At 41.2% G+C, this 18,593-nt stretch overlaps 1 protein-coding gene and 1 long non-coding RNA gene across 18 annotated transcripts in view; one reads left to right on the top strand and one right to left on the bottom strand.

The window, feature by feature from the left end:
• RUFY3 (RUN and FYVE domain containing 3) overlaps positions 1 to 18,593 on the top strand; it is a 60,429-nt gene that overhangs the window by 39,165 nt on the left and 2,671 nt on the right. For 2 of the 17 annotated variants that reach the window (XM_006094407.3, XM_006094406.3), the window contains 8 exons: positions 817 to 900; positions 2,861 to 3,028; positions 3,509 to 3,606; positions 7,644 to 7,763; positions 8,916 to 9,015; positions 11,918 to 11,982; positions 14,546 to 14,573; positions 15,335 to 15,403. In XM_006094407.3, the coding sequence (XP_006094469.1) occupies positions 817 to 900; positions 2,861 to 3,028; positions 3,509 to 3,606; positions 7,644 to 7,763; positions 8,916 to 9,015; positions 11,918 to 11,982; positions 14,546 to 14,573; positions 15,335 to 15,403 (732 nt within the window). Of the gene's footprint in view, positions 1 to 816; positions 901 to 2,860; positions 3,029 to 3,508; positions 3,607 to 5,173; positions 7,420 to 7,623; positions 7,801 to 8,915; positions 9,016 to 11,917; positions 11,983 to 14,545; positions 14,662 to 15,334; positions 15,404 to 18,593 lie in introns of those variants that run through there. The other 15 variants (XM_014460643.2, XM_014460641.2, XR_002830636.1 and 12 more) reach the window with 14 other exon arrangements.
• Positions 7,800 to 18,593, bottom strand: part of LOC111827135 — a 15,785-nt gene continuing 4,991 nt past the window's right edge. The window contains exon 3 of the long non-coding RNA XR_002830644.1: positions 7,800 to 7,938. This is a non-coding gene — a long non-coding RNA (uncharacterized LOC111827135). The remainder of the gene's footprint in view (positions 7,939 to 18,593) is intronic.

Here is an 18,593-nt window from a genome sequence, read left to right as displayed (position 1 = left end):
AAGTAGAGGATGTAATGTAACAGGTTTAGCTCATTGATGACTGAAGATCAGAACTATCCACATTGGCAATTCTGCACTAAATTATAGTGGTGCTACTTTAGGGAGCTGTTGAGGTTGATAGAGCTTCTAGCACTGAACCTAAATATTCCCAGATGGCTGTGGGTGTAATTTTCTGTCTGTCGTGATTTTGTTGGCATTTCTTCATACTGCTGGTAGTATTGCTATCTCTAGAAAGGTCTTCCTGTTCCCTTGTATCCTCATGCTTCTAACCTACTGTGACCTAGGAACCCTAACATCCAGTTATTAAAATGGTTCCTAAAAAGTAACTAGGCTGAGTGAGGAACAAAGTCATTTTCTAAGAGTAACTTTTGACTTTAATGCGTGGACTTTGTGAAAAAAACTGTGACCGATCTGAAGAATTTTTTGATGACTTCCTTACTTTTAGCTGTGATATCTCTGGATGGTTAGAGATACCAGTTGTAAGATCTCTGGAGAAGGAATATATTCCCAATTGAACATTTGGCCCAATTCATAGTTGACAGTGAATACTGTTTTGTTTTTAGAGGCTGATTTTTAAAACTTCTACTACTTGGTTTGGTAAACTATCTAAAGACTTTAAACAAAATAGAAAGAAATCCTCAATTCAGCTTAAGAATTTGTAAGTTACTAACCCTCTTCAATTTCTTTGTTGTCTTTATTCATTGTTGTATCTGCTTAGGTTTGATCATTTTCTCTTAATAAATAGGAGTGCTGGTGTTAGCTAACTGTATAAATTCTTTATCCTTAAAAATGTACTGTTTTATTTATCATTTCAAGGCTCCTAAGCAAGACAGAACTTCAGAAGGGCAAGCACTAAGTGAAGCAAGAAAGCATTTAAAGGAGGAGACACAATTACGACTGGTAAACTTCATTTACATTCTGATAATTCAGAAGACTGGCAGAATGTAACAGCTTGCTTAGGGGTTTGTCTTAGACCAAGACCAGGAATAGCAGTAGTGTACTGACACATTTTTATGCATCCTATAAACTGTTTCTCACTCTTGTTAACCCATATTCCCTATAATGCTTTCTCAGTCCATTTTCTGAGTATTCTCAACTGCAAATAAGATTTTGCAATCTTTATTTACTTGCTTTTATAGTTTGTATTGCAAAAACATTAGGTATATAGTAACTACTTTATAAACTCAGCACTCCCTTCTCCCCACCTAGTCATCACTCCTGTGAAGATTCTGATATGTCTCCTTGGAGGGGGCATCTTCTCGCCTCATCACTAAGAGCCATTAATGTAGAATTGTATTCTTTTATTTTTAGCTGTTACTTCTAATTTATTCTTGTTCTTATACATAAATAGAAAGATGCGTCATCAGTGTTAGTCTTAAAATATTTTGAGACTCATATGTATTATGAAAAAAATACATATGAGAATGTATAATAAGGAGTAATATTCTTGAACTGCATTTTATACAAGTATTAGTGTACTAATACACCCCTGGTATTAATATATTAATTCTTCCTGCAATTTAGATAGTATGGCAAACAAAAGAATCCACCACCACCACCCCAGTAGTGTCTCTAACAATAAGGAAAAGGCTGAAAATAAGGAGTGAGCCTTATACACTAATAGTGTATAAAACAGAATTTCAGATTTTCTGAGAAAATAATACTGTTTTGACATCCTTGAAATAATTATCATTTTCCTTCTATGTGTTTGTGAATTGGATCTCAAAATACTTTCTACAGGGAAGCTCCTACAAATAATATATGGCAACTTTATAAAAAGCAGTCTAATCCAATTTCTGTCGTGCTAACCATGTTAGAGGAGTGCCTCAGTTAAGCAGCATGTGATAAAAATTTTACACAAAATTTTCCACATCCTTATGTCACAATAAGATAAATGTTAAAAAAGGAAAGAAGCCGTAACCGGTTTGGCTCAGTGAATAGAGCATCAGCCTGTGGACTGAAGGGTCCCAGGTTTGATTCCAGTCAAGGGCATGTACCTTGGTTGTGGGCACATCCCCAGTAGGAGGTGTGCAGGAGGCAGCTGATTGATGTTTCTAACTCTCTATCCCTCTCCCTTCCTCTCTGCAAAAAATCAATAAAATATATTTAAGTGAGTAAATAAATAAATAAGGAAAGAAACAAAGCAAGTAGGCAAGGTCCTAGCTGTGCCTTGGGATAGCCTGAATGCAGAAGAACCTCAGGAGTTTATAGCTTTGATCATCCGAATAATGTTACAGTAATAATGGTTGGAATAAAAAGAGGCTCATGTTAAGTGAATCTAAAAATTAAGTTAGCCATATTGACTATTCACAGTAATTGAATGTTACCCTGGGAACCCACAGTATCTTTTTTATTTCTTGGGCTCTTGAATATGTCAACAATATCCAAATTGAAGAGAATTACAACTGCTTCATTTTGTACTGGCTACTATAACGGTATATAAATATATATGTTCACTAGTATATATATATATATATATATATTTAAATAATAAGACATGACATTAGTTGTCTATCTTAATATCTGATGAAGTACCTCAGGTATGTGTGTATTTTATTTATTTATTTATTTATTTATTTATTTATTTATTTGTGTGTGTGTGTGTGTGTGTGTGTATTTTAGACATATTAAATAGCACTACCTTTGGCCTATTAAGCCCTTCAGATTTGTAAATTACCGAGTAAATGTTATTGTAATTATCCTAATTATTCCTGTCATTAATGTCTCTGCATTGAATGAGAGCTTATAGCTATTTTGTCAGAATATTCAGACCTGAGAGTTTGGTGTACCTTTTCCTGTGGAATTTTTTGGTTTGTGCATAGATGAGAGAGAGTAAGCACTTCCTTTACTCTTGGGGCAGGATGTTGAGAAAGAACTGGAGATCCAGATCAGCATGAGGCAGGAGATGGAGCTGGCCATGAAGATGCTGGAGAAGGACGTCTGCGAGAAGCAGGATGCCCTGGTGTGTCTGCGGCAGCAGCTGGATGACCTCAGGGCTCTCAAACACGAACTTGCCTTTAAGCTGCAGGTGAAGGAAACAGGAACTGACTCTCTGCTCTCTAAAATCCCAGGGCTTCCCTTTGCCCCTCTTGTTTAGAATCACACTTTAAATACCAGAAGAAAGAGCCGCATCTCATTTTGAGGCTAGCTGCTCGTAAACCACTTTAGGAATCTGACCATTGCCATGGCCACTTTCCAGATTGTGAGATAATTTCTATTCTGCAGTCTAACCTACCAACTGAGTTATATATTCTATTAGCTTTTATACTGGAATATGCTAAATTGATGAACCTTCTGGTGTTGATTTTTGTGAAAAAGATGCATATAACACTACTAATTTTAAACATTGCTTTTTGTTTCTTCTACACTTGGGAATTAAATAGTTCCCAAATATATGAGCATTTCTATTTCTCTATTTCCCACATACCATTAGGTTCAAAAGGCATGTGAGATTTTTTTCAGGATTTTATGTTGTATATACATCACTCATAATTCTTTTCCATAACAGAGTTCAGACTTAGGAGTAAAACAGAAAAGTGAACTAAACAGTCGCTTGGAAGAGAAGACCAATCAGATGGCTGCTACCATTAAACAACTTGAACAAAGGTAAAGTTTCTTTAGAAACACTTTGGGCCTACAGTGCTGGAAGTGCAGAGAATGTACTATGCATTTGGCAAACAGAAAGTATGTTCAATTCTCCCAGCTTAACATCAGCATGCTCGCAGAGAGAAAGCTGATAAAAGTTTGTGTTGTCTAAGATGTTGCTGAAAACGTTTATAAAAAACATTAGTCTTTCGTGACTGTTTTGAACAGCAGAACTCTAACCCTCTCACTTAATCCCATTTCAATGCCATGTGTTAGGGGAGGGATACTTAACAAGGATGAAAGGGCTTTCAAATATGTTTGTGATTCTACTGTTTTATTGTTCATCACTAAAGTCATTAAATACTTTGGTGCCAGGTGATACAGGGGTACTGAGGGCCCTGCTAAAAAATTTAACCCCTTTCTCTCCTTTCTCCTGGACAGTCCTATAGCTTCCACTGTCACCTCATGCCCATGACTCTTAAATCTGTCTCCAGCTCTGTCCTTCAGTCTTGTATTCTCATTCTCTGACCAGCTATTTCCTTCTAGTACCCACCATTCATTAAGTACATCCTCTCCCTATGCTACTCTTTTGTTTCACTTTTGGTTTGAAAACACCATTTTCTTCCTAGTGCCAAGAGAAGTGGCTGAGACTTCAAGCTCAAATGAGCGACCACAGCCACGGTCATTCATTGTTGCCAGCCTGTGTTGCCACCTTTACCCCCACTGATCACCCTTGCACTTGAGCAAAACTAAACTACCAACTGGTCCCTGGACATGCTTCCTATTTTTCTCATCCATATCTTTTCTAATAGTTCCACCAATTAGAAATGCCTTCCTCTCCCCACTTCCTTGTTCTTCAGATACATTTTTTTTACATTCAGGTTCAAAGGTGACTTTTTTAAAGCTTCCTCTAATACTTCTTCCCAGATAAAAATAATCTGCCAAGTCTGCCCTTGGAACTCCCATGGCCTTATATCCATACCTCCCCAGACTGCTTGTAACACTTCTCATTTCTGCCTTACCTCATACCCTTGATATATGTATTGTATCTTCTAGTGAGAGTGTGAACTCCTTAAGGTTAGTTAACTAGTTGTTTAAGTTCCCTCATTGGATCTGTCACAGTGCCTTGCATTTACAAGGCATTCATTTAGTAGATGCATGAATGAATGGATGAATGCATGATGTCTTTTATTCAGATGATTCTTGACCAGTAGGGTCCTGAATGGCACTGAATATTAATGTTAACTCAAAAGTTATTTGCAAATTAATAAAAAAGCTTGAAACCTCTGGTTTGGCTGATTTTAAATAAAAAGATATCCATCTATCCAGGAAATTATCTAAGTTCTTGCTCATAAGCAAGTATGTGTTTATGATTCAACAAATCAATTTTAGTGTTCATAGATTATGTGTTTGAAGTGTATAAAATTCGTTTTCAATGGTTTTTTGACTTGGTGTTTAAAGCAGACAATTAAAATAATGACATCTCTTCAAATATGCTGACTTACTATCTTGCTATTTTTCTCTTTCCTGTTTATTCATTTTCTCATTCCCCTTTCACTCCATTTTTATTTTTATTTTCTTAATTTAGTGAAAAGGATTTGGTGAAACAGGCAAAGGCCTTAAATAGTGCAGCAAATAAATTGATCCCCAAACATCATTAGGCATTTTGCAGCTTGTCACCTCGCAAGTCTGATGTCACAACAGAATTGTAAAAGGAAGAAATCTGAAAGCTATTACATTTGGGCTCCGATTCATATAAAACATCACCAAAAATTGACTTTGAATTTATTGGACTTTTAAAAAACAACAATTTGATATATAGGCTGTGTTTTTTCTTCTTACTTTCTCCCCAGAGTTAGAAAATTTAGTGTAAGTTCTCAGTTAAATGCCAAATAAACTTCAAGAAATTACTTCTGAGTTGACCAATAAATAAAAAATTCCATTTAAAAAAGAAGCCTAGGGAATTGAAGCTTTGTACACATATTATTGATGCTTTGCAACCCAGTACCTGACAATATCAGATTCTAGATGCATTGTCTATATCAACAAGCCTGTTCTACCACTGCGATATAATGAACTAGAGGTGACTATGGGCCTGGACTCTTCTAAAGTAGTTCTGTGTCTCTTAGGCCATGACCCCTTTTCACTTTTGTTATGTAGATTTAATCCCCAAGACAGGATAAGTCTTAGTATTTTACTGCAGTTCTATTCTCTATAACCAATATTGCTTGCAACTTTTTTGCCTTAGTGACTTCCTGGGGTGGGGAAAACAGCATCCTTACATTTCTATAAAGTACATAGAGATAAAATTAGCGATTAGGTAATTTATAATAGCATAATAATGTGGAAGCTTGGAAAAACCCTCCTAATATTTGTCATCTTCTACCTCTGCCATTTTCTTGCAATTCCACTCCCTCTTTAGGTAGTTTAGAGAGAACAATTTTAATAAAAATACTCCCCTCCTATGAAAAAATACACTACACATATTTTAAATCCTGCTTTTCCTTTTGGAGTAAAGACAACCAGGTATTGACACGAGTGGTGGTTTCCTGCCTGTTATTCCATGCTAGAAACATTTTCCTAAGAGTTTCTGTTATTTTTTGTTTAGATGGGGATTTGCCAAAGTTTCTAGGAAACTAACAATCTAATTATTAGGAAATCATTCCAGAGTGGGAAATAGATAAATGATAAAAACAATCTTTATTATTTAGTCTAAAAATAAAGATTCCCAATAGGTGTCCACAAACAATAATAAGCAGGGCTTATTTCTCTAAGTGACCACAGATTTAACCCTTTCTGGATTCCATATTGTAAATAATCCAATAAATAATGTAATTTTTTTTAAATGGCTTTTGAATTTTGGGGGACAGGCTAAATAAGCCTTTATCCCTTCAAAAAGTCATGGCAAATGTTTTTTTTTTCTCTTTTTTCATTCTGTTATTGCAGCATTTCAGCTGCTTAGGTTGGGACAAAAATAATCCCTTTGCTTCCTGCCCTGAAATTCATACCTTCCTGGAAAAAAAACAGAATTAAGAGAGTAAGCTAGATTTCATTTATACTTTTACAGGTCCTTGTAGACTTGAACCAAAGTCAAATCAAAGAGCACAGGAGCAACCCTCATGGAAGATCCTGTGCTCTTCAACTCATTTTATTTCTTATAATTTTGCACCTATTTTTATCTTCATCAAACTTTTGTGGTAAATTGCCTTTTCTATGAGCATTCAGGAGTGTCCAAACACCAAAATAAAACATTTTTAGAGACTACACATAGTATGCTTCCAAATTCTATTTTATAGGGCCCTGGATATTTCACCTCTTAGAACATGCTTCTTTATAGGTGCAAAGTTATAGAATATATGGAAGAAAACATTCATCAGAATCTCCCAGAGAATCTGGTCAGGAATTCTGTGCAGGCCCAGGGCTGAATTGCTTATCCAATTACACACCACTTGGCAGGAATAGAAAAGGAAAGAGATGGCCAAATTCTAACAAAGGCTTCTCCTTATATAATAACCCGAAGTCTGGGGAAGGGTTGATATATAATGTCCAATGGTTTAATACAATTTGTGGGTTAGGGGAAGGACCAGGAAAATGTTCCAGTTCCATATATAAGAAGGTAGTTGCCCATTTGCAAGTTCCAGTTGTGTGTATAAAATAAATATAAAGTACCAAACCAATTAGGAAATAAAAACAACCAAAAAAAGTGGATTTAACTTTAATTACTGTGTGCTTAAGGTTGGCTTTGGATATGGATTTTCTAAACAGTGGTGTTTTGTTGTTCATCATCTAATGGCTGTAAACTGTAGTACTAGAATAAAAAAAATGGAAAATCACTTTTCTTCTGCCTGGTTCACCTTCATCTTGCTTTTCTTGAGAATTTGTTTCTTCTCCATCTTTTTCCCCCATATTTTCTTCCCCTGTGTCCTGCAGAATTTTTGTCTTCTCTCTGTCTCTCCATGCCTTCTTCCTTGGGTTGTTTTATGTTGTGCTGTGAACTTGGTCTTCCTCCCCACCGTGGCTTTTGTTTTTTATCACAAGTTCATGTGGCTCACATCCAGATTGCGCCAGGCCGAGCGAGGCCGCCAGTCTGCTGAACTGGACAACCGGCTCTTCAAGCAGGACTTCGGAGACAAGATCAACAGCCTGCAGCTGGAAGTGGAGGAGCTCACAAGGCAGCGGTGAAGAGAGGGCGCTGCAATCGACAGGGTGGTTGTGGTAATTCTAAGGCTGGACAGTGCGAGAAGGGGGTCTCGTGACCCAGCTATCTCCGTTCTGTCTCTACAGTGCCTTTCTCTGACATTAGAACTCAGAAAGCTTCACATACCTCAGCATCCCCAAAATCTTGTCGACATCCTTTGTGTTCAGAGAATTAGGGAGTTACAACCCAAGGTCCAAGATACACAAAAAAGAGTAAGAGAATTAATAGCCAACATAACACTAATAATAGCATTTTTTGAATTCTCACTGTGTGCCAAATACTTCACTGAGCACTTCACATGCATTCTCTCTTAACATCTCCCCATCAAACCTATTAATAGGTGATCGTATTACCTCCACTTTCAGATGAAATTAAAGCTTAGAGGGGTTAAATTTGTCCAGATTCACACAATTAAGCTAATAAGTGCGACATTCTAATTTAAAAAGCCTGTCTCTCACTGACTCCAAGCCCTCAACTCACTTTTCCATATTATCTCTCAGAGGCTCGTTTCTGTGCTAAAATCACTGACTTCAAACAAATAGAATGTGGGTGTTAGGTTGAAATGCACATAGCTGCTAAGGACACGTGGTTGAAGATGTAGCTGGGATTCACTCCTATACCTGTAGGAAGAGACAGTTCGTTCATATGAAATGGGACTTCAGTGTCAGTGCTTTCATACTGAATCTGCTGAAAATTTATAAATACTGTCTTTCAATTACAGTAAATCCTACTAATTGCCATTCAGTTGACCACAACTCTTCATTAAGAGTTCATATTAAGCCGAAACCGGTTTGGCTCAGTGGATAGAGCGTGGGAGATCCTAAACCTAGTTGTCCATATATAGGGTAACTTTTTATTAATCAAGTATTAAAATTTTATTATTAAGCTTTAAGAAAAGGGTTTGGGATTCTTAGTCTAAGAAAGACTAAACATGTTGTATGTATTTTAGTGTTACTGGCTTTATTTTATTGTATTTTAGTACTTTAAAAACTAGTTTTCCATATATAGGGTAACTTTTATTAATCAAGTATTAAAATTTTATTATTAAGCTTTAAGAAAAGGGTTTGGGATTCTTTTTAGAATGATTTCAGAACTCTAAATGTTCATCCTTTTCCTCTCCAACCTATCCCAGGAACCAGCTTGAGTTAGAACTAAAACAGGAAAGAGAAAGAAGGTTAAAGAACAGCAGGAGCATCCCAGGAAAGAGTTCCCAGAAGCCAGAACCCAAAATGGTAATAATTGTTTCTCCCTTGTTTGTTTGTTTAATACTTAGAGACTACCTTGATGGGCTGGACAGTTTCCTCTCATGGAACACGTGCTAATTGCTGTGGCCTTGAGCATGTAGCTAGCAGGCTAGAGCTGAGTGGACACATGAGTGCTTGATTCTGGATCTATCTATGAGGCGCTCTCACTTGATTTCATTTGGTAAAGGGAATGAGTAACCATACTTTCCTGTGGCCCTGTCAACCTGTCAACCTTTTTAATCTGTCAAGTAAGATTATTTTGGTATCTTAACAAAAATAAGTGTTTCTTGGACTTCTGCTAGCTAATCCTATATAATAAAAGACAAATATGCAAATTGTCCCCAAGAGCTGGAGTTCGACTGACAGGGAGTTAGACATGTGCTGACCACCAGGGGGCAGTGTGAAACATAGCAGGCATTGGCAATGCAGCGCTGGCAGCGGGCGGCAGTGGACGCACTGCCAGCCCCAATGGGCCCTGACAAGAGTGAGACCGTGGCAGGATGGTGAAGCAGGTGAGTGGGCAGCGTCAGACCAAGGCAGGTGCAAAGGGAGGCCTCAGCCGGCAACAGCTAGGGACCCTACCTGTGCACAAATTTTGTGCACTGGGCCTCTAGTCTAATCTAATAAAAGAGAAATATGCAAATTGACTGTAACTTCACTACGCCCCCAAGCCACGCCCACCAGCCGGTCAGAGCGACAATATGCAAATTAACCCAACCAAGATGGTGGACGGCAGCCACAGAGCTGGAGCAAGCAGGAGGCTTGGTTGCCCTGGCAATGGAGGAAGCCAAGCTTCCCACCTGCCCTGGCCCGGCTGTGGCCTCCACTAAAGGCAACAAAGTTTCAATTATAGAAGATAAATAAATCCCAGATACCTGCTTCCAGCCAGCCTCCACTGAGAGCTTGGGTGGCTAAGGGCCGTGGCCAGCCTGCAAACAGCCATCAGCCCCTCACCCAGGCTGGCCAGGCACCCCAGCAGGGACCCCCACCCTGAAAGGGCTGTGGCCAGCCTGCAAACAGCCATCAGCCACTCACCCAGGCTGGCCAGGCACCCCAGCAGGACCCCCACCCTGATCCGGGACACCCTTCAGGGCAAACCAGCCAGCCCCCACCCATGCACCAGGCATATAATAAAAGGGTAATATGCAAATTGACCCTAACAGCAGAATGACTGGGAATGACTGGTCACTATGACACACACTGACCACCAGGGGGCAGACGCTCAATGCAGGAGCTGCCCCCTGGTGGTCAGTGCACTCCCACAGGGGGAGCTCTGCTCAGCCACAAGCCAGGCTGATGGCTGCCAGTACAGCGGTGGTGGTGGGAGCCTCTCCTGCCTCCTCAGCAGCGCTAAGGATGTCCGACTGCAGTTTAGGCCTGCTCCCCGCTGGCAAGTGGACATCCCTCGAGGGCTCCTGGGCTGCCAGAGGGATGTCTGACTGCCAATTAGGCCCGATCCCCCAGGGAGCAGGCCTAAGCCAGCAGGTAGACATCCCCCAAGGGGTCCCAGACTGTGAGAGGGCACAGGTTGGGCTGAGGGACCCCCCCAAGTGCACAAATTTTTGTGCACCAGGCCTCTAGTATTTTTAATAATATGGCATAGTAATCCCTCCCCACCCTGAGTTCTCCTTTAACAGAATTGTCTTAAATGTGGATTTGCTTCTATAGACATTTTCAAAATCATGAGGATTTCAGTTTTAGCATACTCAAGTTACTCACTTCTTTAGGGAAAATTAGAAAAAGGTGGAACTAGGCTTGGGGAAGGGACAATAATGTAAAGTGGTTTAAAGACCAGAAGTATAAGTTTCTACAGAACAGTCTCAGGACAGAGACCTCCAGCTCCTGTGGTGGGGAGGGAGCTACAGTGGGGTAAGATCGTCTCTGGGACCTGGAAAACAAGATTCAGCCTCTTCAAAAAATAAAATTAGAAAATCATGAAAACTTTTTCTGTTAAAGACAGAGGGAACAAATTACCTTTGTACATATATATATAACAAAGCAGGACAAATTTATAAGCTTATTTAAAATTTCTAGAGAGTGTGCTGCTAATTTGCTGGAGAGTAGAAAAAAATAAGTAGAAATTTATTACACAGTACTCATTAAAACTGATTTACAGTGTGCAAAGTACCACTGTGTAGCCTGCTGTCTTTATTATTTTAGTTTAGCAAACATCAAATATACTTATAAGGGCTTACAGGGATTTACCAAAATCTTGGACTATCTTATCTGGTTTTGGGTTTCTCGATCATGAATTGCCCTGCAGTAGGGCATCCCACAGGGTAAACTGCATTGACCTCCCTTCCTTGACACTTGAGTGGTCTCAGAACATGCATTGTACTTTTGGAGACTGATGGGCCTCAGCTCAAGGCAGGCAGCATAGAGTGTATGCCACAGGAAGAATTTGTCTCTAAAACTGTAGGTAGTAAGTGGTCCTTCAAAAAAGAAAACTCCTTGACCTGTGCAGGCTGTAGAAATCATCATGGCATTGGGCCAGAGGGCCACACAGTCTGCTGGGTACAGCCATGCGTGGTGTGACCATTTTTCCAGATTTTTCCAGAGCTCAGCCACCAGGGGGAATATGTATGTGTGTATCTAGTTCTCTCCTTTTTCTTCTAGTATGCAAGTAAATAGTATACATTCAGAATTTTCATTTGAATATCAAGAATTAAAGAAAATATCTACTCTGAAAATCATTTGTTGCAAATTCTATCAGAATAATCAGTTAAGAAACTACTCGGAGCAAAGAATGAGGAAAAACATCTTGAAAGTTTAATTCCTTCCCTTTAAAAAGCTGCTTAGCTTTATACCCAAGCGAAGAAAAAATGACTGCAATATCATCATTGTTTAGCATTCTGAATCCTTAATAAATTAGACTGTTTTCTTTTGGCAGGATGGGAAGCACAAAATTCAAGAGGAAAATGTTAAACTAAAACAACCCCTGGAAGAAAGCCACAGGTGTTTGTTAATAAAGTATTAACTAAGATATAAAGTGATTTTGGGGTGGTGGGAAAGAGGGAGCTTTGGATATACATTGGCAATGACAAGGCCGGACACTGACTTCTGATATGAATATTCTAGAAAGACATTTTGAAGGGGTTGTGAGTAAATAACAAACCAAATAAGTATTGTAACACAGTAAACCAAACCCATTTAGTCCATTTCAGAAACAAGAAGGGTGATCAAGCTGTCCTCTGACTTCCCTAAAGTTAATTCCCAAATTCAAATTATCACTTAGAAGATTATCTCTAATCTCTGCTGGATTGGTATCCCAAGAAAATGAAGCACATGTCATAGCATTTCTTAGGTTCTTTCATGTACTTGAGTATGACTCACTTCTACCTGTGTGCTAAGAGAAAGGCAGTTATGTTTCAAAGAAATCCTCTAATTGCCCTTACTTCTGTTCTCTAAAGGGTCTCAAACAGTTTAATTTTATTCCTTTTTCTTAATTCTTCATCTGACTTGTTCACTACAATGAAGAGCATAATGTCGTTTAAAGGAAATTGACTTTTAACAATAATTCTAGAGGGTAGAAATATAACAAAATATTACATAATCCCACTGCATTAAAAAATGAAGGAGGTCCAACTATTTGACATCCTGGGAAAGGCAAAACCATGGAGACAGTTGCCAGGGTCTAGGGGGTGTAGATGGATGGATGAATAGGCGGAGCACAGAGGACTTTTTAGGACTGAAAATACTCAGTATGATACTGTGGTGATTATACCTGTCGTTATACATTTGTCCAGATCCATAGAATGTAGAAAACTAAGAGTGAACCCAAAGGTCAACTAAGGACTTTGAGTAATTATGATGTGTCAGTGTAGGTTAATTGATTATAACACCATGTACTACTCTGGTACAGTGTGTTGATATTGGGGAGAATGGATGAAATATATGAGAAATCTCTGGACTTGCTGCTCAGTTAGTTCTGCATTGAACCTAAAGCTGCTCTAAAAGTTAAGGTCTGTTGTAACAACAACAAGAGGTTAGTAACAAGGAAATATACCTGAGAAGGGTTCTGAGAGAACTATACAGTGTGTATTTTTTTTTTTTAAATATATTTTATTGATTTTTTACAGAGAGGAAGGGAGAGGGATAGAGAGTTAGAAACATCGGTCAGCTGCCTCCTGCACACTCCCCACTGGGGATGTGCCCGCAACCAAGGCACATGCCCTTGACCGGAATCGAACCCGGGACCCTTGAGTCCGCAGGCCGACGCTCTATCCACTGAGCCAAACCGGTTAGGGCTACAGTGTGTATTTTTGGTATCTGCCCGTCCAGGCTTTGATGCCTTAAGAATGAGGTTGTGTGTCATCAGGAGCAAAAGCAGCTGCTGGAGACGATAAATCGCCCAGTGCAACAGCAGGCTGATTATGCAGGTACTCAGCCTAAGTAGCCCTTCCTCACCACCAAGGCCGGAGTGATTCGAAAGCCTTTAACTTTAATCCCAAAGAGCCTGGTCTGACCAGGACCTACCTTCGACAGCAGCCCGATAACAACACATCAGCTCGCCCTGAGCCATGGAAGGGAATAGGCCATGAACTTAACCAGGACTAAAAAATTCCTTTCATGGTCAGCTCCTTCCAGACTAAAGTCAGTTTGTTACAGTCAGGAGTGTCTTACACACCAGGTTCTGATTTAGGCCCTGGGAATGTAAGACAATACTCCCTTATATCCGTAATGTATTTCACACTCACTATCTCCTTACAAATGTAATTCTCGTTGCAAAAGTTTAATCTATTCCTACCTTACAGATGAGAAAGTTTAAGGAGTACAAACAGGCTGGGTGGCACACCCAAGTTGCCTCTATTTGCCTTGTCTTCTCTTTTTAAGTACCTTGTCTCTGCACTACATAATAGCTGCTTCCAGGGCTGTCCTAAAACATACCCAGGCTTCCTAGGGTTGTGGTCCAAGGAACAGCTGAAAACCGGGTCACACTGGGGCTCACACTGCCACTCAACCGAAGGGAAGTGGAACCACTGTGGATCTTGGGATGTTTTCTCTAGAGCCAGAGTGGACCTGGCTTTCCTTTTAAGTTCTATTTGAAGTTGGGAAAATCAGCATTAGCTCAGCTTGGTCTCATGTGACAATCTCCTTCATAGCCCTGTCCCTGATTAGTAAAGTTCACATGTTAACATTATTAGGGAGAGGGGACTAATATATAACATAGTGAATAGATTTCTGTAATATTAGATAGAAAAAAGCTATTAAAACATGGTGTTGGCCATTTGGAGTTTTACATATTTGGAAAAATAAACGTTTACTGGGTAGTAAAAAGGAAACATAAACTATAACTCCAAATCTATTTTTAAACAGGAACCACAATGTAGACCAAGGATCAGATTCTAGTAATAAATGTAACAACCAAAATTTCCTCTCCTTGAAGGTCAAGATTAGTGATTATATTGGTTCCAACAACATAAAAGAACCATGGTATTGCTTTTTGTGTGCGTTTGAAATGATACAAGGGAAAATATAGTGAGTTGCTGTATTTACTGTTTCTAATTTTCCATTCTAGGCTGCAGTCTCCCCCAGTGGATGAACAGGTAACTGAGTCTCCTGTCCTGAGAAACATCTTGTAGAAACTGTGTGGTTGGCTGTGCCATGCCGGGCTGTACACAAAGCAGCATGGAGGTAGATGAATGCGTACAGGCCTCTGTGTCCTCGCCTTTTAACAGTGTCCCAAACAGACAGGCATCTGCCTGAAACTACAGGGAGCAGCGCAGCTTTGAGCAATCTCCTAAGTAAACACTAGTCCTCACTTGTTTGAAATTCTGTCACCTAAGAAATTGGTGCTAAGAGAGCTCACAGTTACCTCCCTTTCCCTTAGATTTCCCTATATAAAATGGAGAGAAAAAATATTTCTCAATCACTTAGAAATAAATAATGTAATTGTAAAATACTTTGCAAATAAGTAGTATATGCCAACCCAAAGAGAAAGATGATAAATGCTTCTATGTCCAAGTCACTCTGTTATTTATTAGGATATAAAGTGAAGCGTACTGTTTTGCATTCTCTCATAGAGTAACTCAAGAAGGATGGGGCTTTTTTTCCCCCACTTTTTACATTATACTTATATACTTTTTATAAATAAAATCATGTTAATTTACTATAAAAATTAAAGGAGCTCCAAGGCTAAAGATAGTAGTATCAGAGTTGTGTTAAGGTGGTGGGACTCTATGTAATTTTCTAGTTTCCAGATAGTCTGTACTGTGCTTATATTAATTTTGTAACTAACAATGCATATTCTGAAAGTATTACTATTTCTAGGGTTAAGGGAAACTAACTGGCTTACTGTGTGGTTTAGGATCAGCCGCTGCTCTCTGAAGAGCCACAGGTGTGTCAGCTATGCCAGGAAGGAGGCAGCCTAACAAAGGTAACAGTGGTGAGAAATGAGCAGGTTCTCACAGGGATGTCCTTACACTACTAGCCCCTCCCAATAGCAGGGCCTTTGCTGTGGAGAGTGCAGAGTGGGAGGAAAGCAAAAGGAACATGCATTTATTTATTTTTTTAATATATTTAATTGATTTTAGAGAGGAAGGGAGAAGGAGAGAAAGAGAGAGAGAGAAACATCACTAATGAGAAAGAATCATTGATTGGCTGCCTCCTGCATGCCCCCTAATGGGGATCAAGCCCAGAGCCCAGGCATGTGCCCTTGGCCGGAATCGAACCTAAGACCCTTCAGTCCACAGGCCGATGCTCTATCCATTGAGCCAAACCAGCTAGGGCGGAACATGCATTTATTCTGTACCTTTTTTTTTTTCAGTCATGTTGGTAAATCCCCATTAAAACAAATATAAGCAACTAAAATAATTTAACACAAATAAACATAAACTTATAAATATTCCTTGAGTGCCTGCTGTGTGGAATATGATGTTCCATGTGCTGGAGAAAACGATGAGCAAAGGGTAGACCAAGTCCCTGTTCTTGTGAAGTTAATGTCCTCTATACCATCATTTTAATAAATGAAGAACCTCAGGCTCAGAGATGATAAATACATTTCCCAAAGTTACTCAGCTCCTAAGTGCAGAGCCCAGAGGCAACGTGACTTTGATTCCAAAGTCTGCATTCCTCCCAGTAGTCCATCCTGCTTAGAACAGATAAGAAAGGTTTTGGGTAGGGGGGTTCTTTGAATTATTTGGGGAAATAGCCTCTGAGAGGGAAACGAGCTCTCTCCAATACCACTTGCTTTCCCTTGAGATCTTCAAGGGTCTCTACCTGAGCACCTTCGCGTTTGTTATGCTACTAGAGTAAGCAGAGGGAGAGAAATTCAGAAAAGAGCGTTTGACTGCCATAGCTGTGCCTTGCTCACAGTAGGACCCTCAGCATCTAATACCATGCCCTGTTCATAGTAGAGTCTCAAGAAATGTCATGGACAAGGAGTGTGAGAAACAAGTGCTTGGAAGAGATAAGAAAACATGCCCAACTTCTGGAGTACAACCTGCCTGCCACCATTTGTGATTATGCTGAATTTTAACCAATTACAGAAATATAGAAGAAACTGCTCTTCTAATTCTGGCTTCTCTCTTCTAAGCTATGCAAAATAACTCGGTGTGTCAGGAAAATTCCTCCCAGGCTTTCAAATAGAAGTGACCCCCTACCTCCACTGCACCCTCTGAGAGATGAGTTGTTAGAGAGAAAGTAGCATTATTTGTAGGGGAAATTATTCATCACAGCCTCTGTATGGGGACTCTTGAAGCTGTGTGCACCACCCTACCACAGCCTGACCAGTGGCACTGCCGTGGTCACCCACCTGCTGCTCTGCCGCTTGGCCTCTGAAGATGCAAAGTGCTTAATAAAGAGACTAATGTCCCTATAAACAGGATGAGGAAGTTGCACTGATATCCCAAAGGATTTGCTTGTAGAGCATCACAGGAAAGCATTGAGCACATCTGTGTATTAGGAATTATACTTTCAGTTCATGCCCAGCACATGCTTTAATCTTGGGCTGCTACCCAATCCATAGCAAAGATGGCCTTACTTGGAGAATGCATAGGTGTTTGCAAACTAATTTTAGAATTAGCCTACCTAACAGTGACTATAGCTAATGAAAGTATGTATCCTAAAGATAAAGAATGTGTGTATTCTGTCCTTTTTAATTCTCTTCATTTAAAATCTAAGAACTAGACCAGTGATGGCGAACCTATGACACGCGTGTCAGAGGTGACACGCGAACTCATTTTTTGGTTGATTTTTCTTTGTTAAATGGCATCTACACTAATAAAAGAGAAACATGCAAATTGGTGTCACTCCGCTACCCTTCCCATTGGCTAATCAGCATATCCTTATGCAAATTAACTGTCAGCCAAGATGGTGGCCGGCAGCCATGCACTGAAGCGAACAGGGAGGCTTGCTTGCTCCAGTGACTGCGGACTCCAACGTTCCCCGCCTGAGTTGCCGGCCTCTCAGCTGCAACTCTAAGCAACTATGTTGCAAATATAGAAGCTAAACAAAACCCCAGAAAACGGCTTTCAGTCAGCTGGGCTTCAGCCAGCCGGACCGCAACATTGTATCAGTGTTTTCAGGCCTCAGAGCTAAAGCTGGCCCAGAATAGAAAAAAAAAGAAAAAAAGGAGCTGTTGGGAGCTTCAGTCACCAGTCACCCGCCAGCCGGAAAACGGCCCTCAGCCAGGCTGGCCAGGCACCCCAGTGGGGACCCCCACCCTGATCCAGGACACCCTTCAGGGCAAACCAGCCGGCCCCCACCCGTGCACCAGGCCTCTATCCTATATAGTAAAAGGGTAATATGCCTCCCGGCACCGGATCAGCGGAGCAGCGAGGCCTCCCGGCACCAGGATCAGTGTAACAGGGGGCAGCGCCCAAACCCCCTGATCGCCCTGCAGCTCTGTGTGTGACAGGGGGCGGGGCCACAACCTCCCTATCCGCCCTGCTCTGTTCGTGACAGGGGAAGGCGCCCCAACCCCCTGATCAGCCCTGCTCTGTGCCTGATGGGGGGAGCTCCCTAATCCCCTGATCGCCCTGCGGCTCTGTGTGTGACAGGGGGGAGCTCCCCAACCCCCTGATTGCCCTGTGGCTCTGTGTGTGACAGGGGGGAGCTCCCCAACCCCCTGATCGCCCTGCGGCTCTGTGTGTGACAGGGGGGAGCTCCCCAACCCCCTGATCGCCCTGCGGCTCTGTGTGTGACAGGGGAAGGTGCCACAACCCCCTGATCGCCCTGCGGCTCTGTGTGTGACGGGGGCAGGGCCACAACCTCCCTATCCGCCCTGCTCTGTGCCTGATAGGGGGGAGCTCCCCAACCCCCTGATCGCCCTGCAGCTCTGTGTGTGACAGGGGAAGGTGCCCCAACCCCCTGATCAGCCCTGCTCTGTGCCTGATAGGGGGGAGCTCCCCAATCCCCTGATTGCCCTGCGGCTCTGTGTTTGACAGGGTGCGGCGCACCAACCCCCTGATCGGCCCTGCTCTGTGTGTGACAGGGTGCGGCGCCCCAACCCCCACCCCCCCATGGGCCCTGCTCTGTGTGTGACAGGGTAGAGCCATAACCTCTCCATCGGCCCTGCCCTGAGTGTGACAGTGGCGGTGCCCCAACCCCCTCATTGGCCCTGCTCT

This window comes from Myotis lucifugus, unplaced genomic scaffold, assembly GCF_000147115.1.
Source record: "Myotis lucifugus unplaced genomic scaffold, Myoluc2.0 scaffold_136, whole genome shotgun sequence".
NCBI classification, from domain to species: Eukaryota; Metazoa; Chordata; class Mammalia; order Chiroptera; family Vespertilionidae; genus Myotis; species Myotis lucifugus.
The sequence above is the reverse complement of the archived record's forward strand: the minus strand, read 5'-3'. Positions and strand labels throughout refer to the sequence as shown.